Source organism: Microplitis demolitor, chromosome 3 (assembly GCF_026212275.2).
Source record: "Microplitis demolitor isolate Queensland-Clemson2020A chromosome 3, iyMicDemo2.1a, whole genome shotgun sequence".
Taxonomy (NCBI): domain Eukaryota; kingdom Metazoa; phylum Arthropoda; class Insecta; order Hymenoptera; family Braconidae; genus Microplitis; species Microplitis demolitor.
Window position 1 is genome coordinate 10,508,871 of NC_068547.1, and position 13,007 is coordinate 10,521,877.

General features: G+C 31.1%; 1 protein-coding gene across 1 annotated transcript in view; it reads right to left on the minus strand.

Moving 5' to 3' along the window:
• Positions 1-8,577: 8,577 nt before the first annotated feature.
• LOC103575310 (uncharacterized) overlaps positions 8,578-13,007 on the minus strand; it is a 117,607-nt gene continuing 113,177 nt past the window's right edge. Inside the window, exons 5-7 of the mRNA XM_008555040.2 lie at positions 9,785-9,876; positions 9,082-9,274; positions 8,578-9,007 (exon numbers count right to left, since the gene is read on the minus strand). Coding sequence (XP_008553262.1) covers positions 8,727-9,007; positions 9,082-9,274; positions 9,785-9,876 — 566 coding nt within the window. The 3' untranslated portion in view covers positions 8,578-8,726. The remainder of the gene's footprint in view (positions 9,008-9,081; positions 9,275-9,784; positions 9,877-13,007) is intronic.

The window sequence follows — 13,007 nt, forward strand, 5'->3', positions numbered from 1 at the left end:
TCGAGCTGTTAAACTTAGACCTAATCAACTTTTTTTTCAATAAAAAAAAATTTTGTTCTTTGATTTTTATTCCTTGCTGTTTTAGTTTTTTTTGTATAAAAAATAAATTGGTTCCTCTTGGATTTTATATTCGACTGAAATAATTCTAAGTTATCTCTTATAAATATACTATTAATATTTAAAATTATTTTCAATGTAGACCGTTCTTTTGTTTTCTCTTCGAATTCGATTTAATTTAAAAATTAAACGAGCCAATCAAAATTGTCGTTATAAAAAATTTTTTAGCGCTATTTTTAGCAGGGCAAACTTCCTGGCTCTATTTATAATATAACGATTACTGATATTAAAAATTCAAAGACGGCCAGCATCTGGTTAGTTTTATGTTCATGAAAAAATTATATCTATTACCGGGGAAATATTAATTCATTAAATTGTGAAATCACTACATTTAAACCAGATGAAGTTACTTATTAAATAACATATCCTGAAAAAGAATACCGTTGAGAAAACGTGAGAACGTATGTTAAATCTTGCGCACTTTGAGCACAAATGCGCTGAGGGTGCTTTATGATTGATCTATTATTTTCGACTCATTCAATCACATAAAATTCTCTCTACAACCTGTTTAGAAAATCTAATAGAATCCAATAGATTCTCATAAATTCCTATAGAGATTTTATAAGAATGAATCAGTTCTATGAGAAGTGCTACAGTTAAGTATAGAGCCTTATACATACAGCTTTAAGAATCTGTCGGATTTTGTAAGCAGAGCACTCTTTTGACTACATTAAAATGATTTAAATTATATACTATGTATTACAAAGACAATTTATTAAAAAATAATCTCGCCCCAATATTAAGTCGATTGATTACTCCATTAATTAAATATAAACTATTCTAATCCCAAAGACACGAGTTGTCAATTGTCATCTATGAAACTTAGTAAACACGATAACTCCGGATAGACACAATTAGTCAGCCTAACTTTTTCTTTATTATTTTGGTATTTTTTACCACCAAAACCCTTTCAAAAATAACTATCTAGATCCTTTTAGTTTGATTGTTAAATTGTTAAATTAGAAAATTTAGCTGCCATTTTTATTTTTGCTATTGTTATTATTTATTTAATAATCAACTTAGTAAAAGAACTTTTAAGTATATAAAAGTTGTTCAATAGATTATCCTCTTAACACCACTGTATTTTTTTTCCTATTTAAGGGTTGTAATAAATTTTTGGAGATGATTTAAGTTTATCGAAACTCGAATTTTCAATTTGACAACAATAGAGCATTACCTCTCTATTTCGCGTTTAAGGTGTGCAAAATTAAAAAAAAAAAAAAAAAAACAAAACAATAAACTGAAAACAAGAAATGAAAAAATAAAATTTTTAATTTAATAGTACATTGTACAACTAGTGCGGTAAGTTCTCGATTGCCCATGAGAGCAAAGCTGAGCGCACGAACGAAGTGAGTGCGCTCATTCGCTCATGTGGGTAATCCGCAATACCGCAAGAATTGAACATACTTTTTTTTATTATTAATGCGATATGAGTACTATTTTAGTGCTCATTGTTTTATTCTCCAAGTAGCGTTTTGCTGATTCAACTGTTGCCGCGACATTTTTGTGGGTTATACGATAATCTGCATGCGACAAGTAAATTAGCGTGCGACAAGTTTATATTAGCATTTACTTTTCGTACGCAGATAATCGTATAACGCACACAAATGCCGTGGAAACAGTTGAATGGGCAAACAGCTATTTAGCGAACAAAAGAGTGTGCGCCAAGATACTACTTATATCGCATGAATAATAAAAAAAATAAATCAAGTAAAAGTAATGATTAAACGTAAAATGAGCACTTGAGGTGTGCACTTTTGGATTTTCAAAAACTTTTTTTCTAAGATCGATTTATTTTTTCGTCTAGAAGTATAAAAATATAAAAGTACAAATTTGGTAATTACATAAAAGTGAGGCTGCACATATTGTTCAAAGTTTCGTGTGCTTCCATTTGAAATATTTATAAACTTTTTTCTCGTATTTAGTTACACACGGTGGATCAAATTTTTTGGTCTTAGTTTTGTCTAGAACATATAATACCTATCCAAGCCTTGCATTCAAAGGATAAAAAATTGATTAAACATAGTCATAAATTTTCTAAAACTAATAATAAATAATTACACTGTAAAAAATCACCGGGATAAGTCCAAGCGGTGTAGGTGTTAAAATTGGCGGTGTTAAATTTCAACACCGAAAGCGGTGTGAAAATAACGCCGCCACTGGTGTAAATACTCTGTACCGGTGTTAAAAAAAATTCTTCGGTGTTAAAATAACGTCACCGCCGGTGTAAATATTCTAGACCGGTGTTAAAATAACACCGCCGCCGGTGTAGGTATTCTTTACCGATGTTAAAATATTTTACTTTGTGAATAATTTTACTTATTTGATCGCTATATATACTTGTTAATAAATGATATTTTTTATAAATTTTCATAAACAACTAACATTTTTTGTGTTTTATAATCTTTAAAGTTAATACTCTAAGCGGGCGCAGTTTACCCCACTTTTACACCGGTTAACCTGCATTTACACCGATATTACTCCGCTTTTACACCGGTATTTTTAACACCGATGAATTACTCCTCCTACACCGGTGTAATTTCATCTTTACACCGGGCGGAGTTAAAATGAGTCCATTTTTAACACCGCTCTTTTTACAGTGTAATAATTATTTTCATATAAAACCGTAAGATAGACGGTAGAGTTTTGAAGGTTGATCTGAGAGCAACAATTATTTGGAGCTCTTGAGCACTTGAAAATTGACATATTTCTATTATTTGATTAATTTTACAGTGTACAACAGCTCACTTATCGCAAAGATGCAAGTTTTGGTGGTTAGCTTATGAGTTAACACATAAAAAAATAAGAAAATTATGGCTAATAGTTTATGGCTGCACGAAGTTTGAAAATTTTAAAGACAATATTGCAATTAAGTATATTTTATACTTTATGTAAAAATTTATTTTGATGTTTAAGAAAGATCTAACTAAGCAAAAAATTTTCCAATTCGCCCTCACATATTTGCTGAAAAACCTTCGTCCAAAGCAATATGAATAAAATTGGCTTTTATTTATCAGTAGCGTAGGCAGCCCCGCTTTTGTACAATTACCAAATTATCAAAAAAGCTCCTATTAAGACAATTTTAATTTTTTTTTTAATTTTTATACTCCTAAGTAGTAAGTAGTGAGTTCCAATATGAACATCGGTTTATTTCCCCTTATAGTTGCTAGTGTAGGTATTAGAGGCCATAATGACGTATGAAAATAATTTTCAATTTGTATATTCCCGAGTCAAAAAACAAATTCCAGTTCAAACCTGAAAATACTTAGGAGGTATTTGAGGGACAAGTAGGACTTTAGAGATTGAGAACTGTATGGAAAGTAATTCTAGTTTAGGCCTCAATGTTATAGTTACGGGCGATTTTACATAATTGATGGGTAAATTGCTATAAAAAAAATTTTGCGGAGACCTCAAAATCCTCGTAATATAGAAAAATTTACTGCTCCAGATTTAAACCTCAATTTCTCAAATGACGTAACTTATGTAGGTTCCCTCACTTTTTTCCGTAAGAAATAAATACTTTAGACCAAGAATTTCCAAAAAATCAACCCAAAAATAAATAATTAATTACAAATATGCAGAAAAATTACCAGAGCCTCTATAAAGTATAACAAATGAAAGCGAATATTTATTTTCATTTATATCCATCATTCAAAAAAAATATAATGGTTACTATAAAAAAATAGTTAAACGAAAGAAAATTTAGTATACATTTATTCAATTAAATTACAAAAATTTATTGAGGACAAAATATTTGATATCGTATTCTATATTATTTAGGAACTTTAAAAAAAAACTTTTTTTGAGATCTATTAAAAGTTTGTCCAGAAATATATAAAAACGAATAATAATAATAAATTAATGAATTTATTTTATTAGACATATAAATTTTTGTGAGTACTCAGATTTTTTTTTCAACTCGAAAATTTTTTAAGTGCAGAAAACGCTAATTTATTTTATATAAAACATGCTCAAAATCAACGTCGTTAAATGCCTTATCTCGGCCTCATAGACTTTTTCATGAAACACTCATCACTTCTGATTGGTCGAATGCAGTGTTTAAACTTTCTGAAATAAGCGTGATATATCTTTACTCTATAATCCAAATTATCAAAATGTTTAAGATAGGTTACCGGAGTGAACTCACCGAACCTAAAGCTGCATTACTAGCAAAAAAAATTATCTAGATTACACATGCGCATTGAATTGATCGGCTAACGATTGTGGGTTGTCATTTATTGATAAATTTGTGTCACCTTAAATTTATAACCTGAATTCTAATTTTATTAAAGTGATTAAAAGTAAAAATAAATACTACATTTTAATAAAATGGAATCAAAGAAGGATATTAATTAACCTAAAATTTTAAGACTTTTTAGTTTTATATTGAGAAAAAAAAATTGTTCAAGTTTTTATATTAAATAATACAACATGTATTAGATTTTTTATTAGGTTAGTTTTCATTTTATTGATTATAATAAAACTATGAAATAAAAGTTTTTAATAATTAAATAAATAAACATTTAAGTAATTTTTTATAAATAAATAAACTAAACCAAAAAAAAAAACATTGATTTCTATGAAGACAAGTTATTAAAATGATCGCAACCGCTTGATACCGACGTTAAGCATTTAACGAAGTTTTAATTTTGAGCATTTATTATATAAAATATCGTAGACAACTAGTGACATCAAGTATAATACTCTCGATCGGTTGGTAACACTCGCTTTGCTCGTGTTCCCAAACTCCGAACTCGAGTATTGTACTCGATGGAACTGGTTATCTAAGGTACTATTTTGATGATCTTGAAAGCTTCATTAGAATTTAAAACCAATGAAGAGTTTTAATTTAGACCTCATAATTCTCACTGAGGATTTAGAGTGCCAATATCCTATCATTTTTCGTCCAGTAAACAAAAGATCAAAGGAATTGAATTTTTTGAGGTCCAAACTAAAATTTGTTTTTTGACTCGGGTTTGTATTTATATATCCATTATTTTTTATGTGATATCAGTTTAAATAAACTCTGAGAAAAAATTCTCGAATAAAATTTCTTATAATTTATAATCATTTATTTTAAATTATTAAAAAATATATTTTCTACTATAACTGCGCCGAAAGTTTATATTCCTGCCCTGTTTAGAGGGAAAAAAGTTGTTCTTTTCTTTTGTGAGAAAACAAATGATAAAAATTAGTGCATGCGCCATTTTTCCTACAAACAGAGTAAGAAATTTAAACTTTTAGGTGCAGATCTGGAGAAAAATTGTATGCACACCACGGAGGAAGGCAAGGCATCCCAATCCACGTGTCTCTGATTAAGAAAAATTATTTAACCCATGCTGTGTATATGTATGTATTAATTGTTTCAAATAGTTTTAAGGGGTGCATAAAATCGGTTCATTCGTTCAAAAGAAACCGTTAACGAAAAAATTAAAACAAATTTGTTTTTTAGTTGTTTTGAAATTTCTCAAAAATGACTTGGTAAATCAATTTTACAATTCAATCAGCTCTAGAACTCAATTATACGCGTCGATTGCCACTTCAACCGTTGCAATCGGTGAATTCGTTCGAGAGATATCGTTGGAGAAAAAATGACAAAAAACGTTATTTTTCGAAAACATAAGCATACAAAAGTATTTTCGAGCTCGAAGTGCTCGAAAATGTATTCTCGACAATGTTTTCGAGCTCATGGACTGTGCTCACTGCTATTTAAAAACAACATTGCCGATTTATTTTAAACTTGGTACACACTTTCTACGTCTAATATACCTCACCCCAACGTTGAGTGTTAGAATTTGTTTTTACATCACGGGTGTTTTCCATCTCCAAAACGGCGCAAATTTTCGCAAAAAATAGCAGTTTTTACTACAAGGTAGTTTGGTACTCGCATCCCAAGTCAAAAAAATGACTTTTCTATTGTTTACAAATAGTGAAACAACTGTTTCCATTAATTATCATTATAATTAATATTAGTAATAATTAAGACAAAATTAATATGTATTAAAGTTAAATAATTATAATTACCAAATTTACATAAACTACATTGACTAGAACTAGAATACCCTAACAGCACAGTTTGCTTGAGCAAAAGTTTGCTGTACAAAAGTTTCGTTGAATTTTTCTTCAAATTTCCGTCAACTTCGGAATTTTCAATTCTTTACGACAAGTTGTATACAACTTGCTATTGAATTTGAGGTAAATTTAATGCCCGAATTACAATGCAAATTCACTTCAAAAGTTGACTCGAAAAAAGTTGTTTTTAATTTTCACGCAAATTTAATGTCAATTTATCGTTAATTTGACTTGAAAAATTGTTAGGTATATTTTTACGCTCAAATCGTAGACAATTTTATGTATAAATTTGCTTACCTTCTGAAATGGTAAGAATGAACATTACCGACCGTTTTTTTTCGTACACCCTGATAGCCAAGTTGGCGAGAAACTGACGAGAAACTTGCAGCCGCAACTGGAACCAAGTTGATCGCCAACAGTTGATACCTCCAATAGTTGATGGACATTTTCTGAGAAAGTTGGTGGCAAAAGTTGTAAATCCAAAAAGTTGACGATCACTTTCTGAGAAAGTTGGTGGCAAAAGTTGCTTGCAAAAGTTGGTGATCATAAGTTGACGGTAGATTTACTTTCAATTTCCTCAGAAACTTGCATTCCAGTTGCGGCTCCATACTGCCGCCAACTTTCTGAGAAAGTTGGCGGTAACTTGTAGCCAAAAGTTGCAAAAGCTGAAGTTGTCGATAACTTGTCGTCAAGTTGGTCGGAAACTAATGAATGACCAACTTTTTCTCGATCAACTCGTGTTATCAGGGCAAGTTTACCTTCAAATTGAAGAAAAATTAACCGTAAATTTTTATTTTAAACTTTTGCTGTGAAATTGTCCGCAAATTCGGGCAGTAGATTTCAAGTAATTGCAACATTAAATTACCGTCAATTTCAACGCAAAGTGGCTATTAGGGTAGTTCGAGATTATACCGTCATAAATTTTTTACAGTTGGTACCATAATCTCTCTAACATGTTATGTTTATTTACTTTTTAAATAGCTAAACATAACCACTACATAACAAATGTCAACTGGATTTATGTAAATAATTTATTTACATTATTTATTGTCTTTACATTAATTTTATTTATATTCAATAAGTTAGTCTCTCAGTGAATATTTCAAATTTAGCGCGCACAACGAAGCTGCCATTTTTTCCCTAGTAAACATAAGTGAAAGTAAGTGTCCGTCTATAAACAAAGACAGATAGCTAATCATCATATTAAAAAATTAATTTAAAAAAAACCGAGTGGTAAATCATTCTGAAACTTTTTGATTATACGCTTTAGATATCAAATTATCTAATAAGAAGTTTTTTTTTATGGGTCAAGTTTGTCAATTTTTTACAAACTATTGTTTTTCGGTAAAATTGAATAAGGACAACCATAAGAGCCCGTGTATAATTACATGATTTTAATTAATTATAACTCTTAAACGATGTGGTAAAAAATTCTGATTTTTTTTTCTTAAGTACATTTAAGTATAATTTTTTAAATAAAGATAAAAAAATTGGGGGTCAAGTTTGAAAGCTGTGGGTGCCAAACTACCTTAAATGACCATTGATAAATAAAAAAATGAAAAAAAAAAAAAAATAATCAAGGAACGTTGGGGGGAGGTTTTAATAATGCTTTGACTAAATTCCAATAGTTTTTAATTTCAGATAATTTCCAGCTGAGATACACTACTCACCGCAAATCATCTTTTTTTTAAAGATGTTCTGGGAAAAGCTCCGTCACTGGCTTGTTTGCGGATACTTTTACATAAAAAAATTACCTAATGTTGTTGAATATATACATAATAATGTTCAAAAGGTTTTAATAAATTAGCTCAATCCATACGCTTAAGAAAAATTCATAAAAAAAGCGTTTTTTCATGATTTAGCCCGAACCCCCCCCCCTCCCGCCGCCCTTAAATCATTTCTCGTAATCAGAGGTTTGCCGAGCAATTATACCCGCGAGTTGGAATGTCCTACTTTCCTCCCTTGGTGTGTAATATACTATTTTTTTTTTTTATTATCTAAGCAACTATTACAAGATTAAATTATCTGTAATGCGTTTCTCCGTTATTATTATTCAAACAGAATTGAAAATGTAGTTTTAATTTTCATAACAGACTATCCGAAAAGTAATAACTTGCTGTCATACAAAATTAATTAGATTCGTTATGAAAAAATTACTCAAATTGAAAATACTAATCTATTTGACAGTAATCACGATATTATATTTTATTTTTATAGAATAACATGATTTTTTTTTATCATTTTCCCTCATTCAATAAATTATCCAAACACACATAGAATATATTATATTTGTTACAAAAGATAAAAAATAACAAAGTCGTCATATTGCGTTATTAGACATTTTGGACACAAAACACCTCTGATAAAAATATATTTCCAGTTATTATATTTATTTTAGTAAATATTATTGTATATTTATTTACTTTTTAAATAGAAAACATAAAGGAGATACAGTAAGTTAGATATGTTTTCATTCAAATTATTTTAATTTTTATTTTGATAAACAATATTTACTTATATTTTAGAATTTTTTTTTTTCAAAGTACGTGTAGATTTTCGCAACTTTTACTTTTACTATCATTCATACACATTTTGTTCAAAATTTCACGTGCTAGATTAAGACTAAGGGCAGTTTTACTGCCATGCAGTTTTGAAAGAATTTTACTTTTACTACCTTGTCTACGTAATTTTTTATCCCGTGTTTCTCGTAAACGGATTTGTTTCAAAATTCCAACAAGTAATTCGTCAACATTATGTTGAATTCCGCTTGATGTTTCAATAAACTTGCATTCCCGTGATGTAGCTAATTGTTTTCCCTCTTAAATATAAAATCAATTTATTTAGTATTCAAAAATATTTTTGAAGTTATCGAAAAAGTATAAAAATACTCACCATTAGCGTCAATGGTACGACTTCTAGCTAAGTCAGATTTATTTCCGACAACAATAACAGATCGATCTTGAGTATATTGCTCGCGCCAAAGATAATTTAGCATTTCTTCTGCTACTTGAAAACTTGGACGTGACACAACTGAATAGACAACCACACAAGCATGCGGCTCATAAGTAGATAATGAATTTTCCAACTGTAATATCATTAAAAAATATTACTTACTATTTTAAAATTAAATTTATTCACGCTTTCAAAAATTTTATCAATTTTCTAGTAGAATTGTCATAGAAAAGCACCTTAATGAAAAAAAAAGTTTTGTTTCTGATTAGAAGAGCTCAATAACTATTTTTAAATAAAATAAAAATTTATCAAATGAAATTTAAAATTTAATTTATTTATTATTTATTCATGATAGTAATTTTATATACGTATTTTACTATAAGTTTTTAAATCCCTTTAACACTTTTTAATTTAAAGTTACTAAACTGAATGGGCGTTTTCAACTCTCCTCATTCGATTTACTCAAGAGCTGTCTCTGCACATACCATTTTCTCCTATCTATTAATATATTAATTGAATTTACTGTTTCTTTTAGCATTAAATAAATGCATTATAAAATCAATAATTGGTAATATTCATTTTATTAAATTTGTATTATTGAAATTATTATTGCTATAATAATTAAATGATTTATAATAATTACACTCATTTCTACGTGAGGATGATCAATAAATATCATTTCAGATTCCTCGCCATCAAGAAGAATTGACACTGTTTTTTCTCCAAATTCATCATCTGTAACAATAAAAATACCATCAATGTATAACTTTATATTTATATATCCATACTAGGATGTATAAAAAAAAATTTTTTTTCTTTCGGAAACAAGTTAAAAAATTTTATTTAGACATTAAAATACGCCTGTGAAATTTAGAGCTCTTAACATTAAGATTATACTAAGCGTCTCGTTCTCGATGATAAATTGATTGATTACATGTAGTACTGTCAAGTACGTGTCAACTACACAACTTTTAGAGTTTAATTTCAAAAAATTTCCTCGCCAGTAGTTCCCGCGGCTTGACATGCGCCCTTGTGGCCTCATATTGTTTGAAAAATTGTTTATTTATATTGCACAATAACAAAAGACTTGTTATTTCAACATGGGAAAATCGAAGAAACGTTCCCGTTCATGTTCAAGTGATCGTAGTAGATCTCATAAGTTGTCAAAAAGACATTTGCAAAATCAAATTGAATCTCTCGCAAAAAGTGTACAGGAATGAATAAAATCACAACAGGAATCCCAGGCAACAGCAGGAAAACCTGTGGAGTCACAAAATGGTAAAAATTAATATTTTTTTTAATAGCAAAATATTACACATAAATAAAATATGTGTGTGTGCATCTTTCATACGAAGTTTCACACAGGTTATTTCCGCACCAACATAACCTAATTCTATATGAACATGTAATATTATACTGAACACTATTTTCACACGAAATACATGTTTATCATGAAAGAATAAAGAGTCTTGATATTGAATTACCAGTATAATGATTGCTGTCCAATTTATATTACAGACAATAACAAAATTTCCAACAAGGAAAACGTACTACCAAATGAGGGTACGGGAACATCGATTATCACAGTAGTAGTTGATGATGCCCCAGTCACAGATCCACCTAACGTAGATGCTGTCGAGGAAGGAGGGGTTTCTGGAGACGACGAGTATGATCTGAATGATGAACTTCGCGAAGTACTGGGGAAAAAATTCCCGCAACAGATGCACCAGTCAAGTTAAATGACATCCTGAAGAAATGGTAGGAAAGCTGGATGTCTGAGGGCTTGCCTGAGGAAGTTAGAAAGGTGCTGCTTAAAAAACATGCTAGAGATGGGGAATTCCGAACTGAAGCTCCTAAAGTTAATCTGGAGGTTCAACGACTAATATCGCCAAGATGCGAGATGAACACTTTACCAAGACGCAGAGCTGCGTAGGGTCGGCATTATCGTCACTAAGCTCAGACATATCACTATTATCAGAAAGTTTATCGGAGCAGATTGATCAGATTAGTCTGATGAAATATTTCTGGGACACTGGAAAGATTTCAAGTGATTTGTTTCATCAACAGTCAGTAGCGAGGAAATCGTTCATTATCCCAACTTTCGATAAGGACATAAAGCCAACACTAGAAGCTAGCATTCCCGATGAATGGCTTTATGGTCAGAAACTAAATGATCAGATTAAGGATGCAAAAGTCATCACTAAGGCTGCTGCATCCTTAAAACCGCCTGAAAAAACGGCTGTCAAAATACAAGCATCTAGGAACTCATCCCAGGGAAACTTGAGAGACCCACCTGCGAAGTTCAGATAGGTGGGCGCTCACCATCAGAGAAAATTTTTTTCGAACACGAGATTCAACCTGATACCAACAGCAACAACGTCGGAGTCATCACAGAAGCCCCACACGGAAAAGGATAGGAAGTAGTTGAGACCGATAAGGAGGAGCTACAAAAGGTAAACACATTAGCAGGCAGACAGTCTGCTCACAGAGCAATGGGAAGGTATATCGGACGATAAATTCATCGTTGACTGTCTCAAAGGCTATGAGATCCCTTTTCAATTCGATCCTATACAGCTGGTAGAGCCCAGAGAACGTGAGTGGTCCTCGGGTGATGAGACAAGATTCCAGCAAGCTATTGAGAAGCTTCTAATGAAGCATGCTATTGAGCCCTGTTCAGAACTAGAGGGTCAATTCATTTCAAAATATTTTCTAGTACCGAAGTCAGACGGGTCGAATCGTTTTAATATTAACTTAAAACAATTGAATGAGTTTATTGAGACAAACCAAGATGGAAGATCTGAGATCTGCTAGGCATCTTATTGATAAGGGCGCGTTCATGCCTAATCTAGACTTAGAGGGCGCATATTCCTTGATTCGAGTAAGAAAGTCTTGTAGAAATTACCTCAAGTTCAGGTTTAAGGACCAGTTTTATCAATTTACTTGTTTACCGATTGGTTTGTGCTCTAGTCTTTATAGTTTTACGAAGATAATGAAACCGGTTGTTAACAAGCTTAGATCACAAGGCTTCTTATCAGTAGTTTATTTTGACGATTTCTTATGCATAGGCAATAATTACGAAGCTTCCAGGGCTAATATGCAGAATACTATAAAACTCTTAGAGGTCTCGGTTTTATTTTTAACTATCGTAAGAGTACAAGGGCCCTGATAGGAGATGTAAATACTTTGGGTTTGTATTGGACTCCGAGAAATATTGTATAGAAACTACAATGGAGAAGAAAGTCTAGGTTAAGAAGTTACTGGAGTCCATCGAGCAAGGAAAACAGTATAAGATAAGAATTATAGTTTAGTTAATCGGTGTATTCGTAGCATGTATTCCAGGTGTAGAGTATGGAAAGCCATACTGCAAGAGATGAGAAAGAGCAAAGTGGTTAGCTCTGACGTTGAATACTAATGATTTTGAGGGATTTATGACAATAAGTGAAAGTATCTTAGAAGATATTAATTGGTGGAAAGATAATATAATGGGAGCTATCAGTAGGATAAAGTCGTATAACTATAGGCTGGTGGTAACATCAGATGCTTCAAGACAGGCTGAGGAGCAGAGGCTGGAGGTCTTGTTACAAGGGGTTTTTGGAACCTAGAGGACCAGAAGTGTCACATTAATTATCTAGAGCTGTTAGCAGCTTTCTTCGCGCTAAAATGCTTTGTTCATGAGTTACGTGACTGTGAAGTCCTTCTTTATATAAATAATACGACAGCGATTGCTTATATTAACAAATCTGGTGGAATGAGGTATCCAAGGCTGTCAGAGAAATTTGGCAATGGGGCGAGATAAGGAAACAGCCAATCGGTTGCTGTTACCGATTCTTCTTTCGTGGAATCCATCAAAAGTTAATTACTAACTA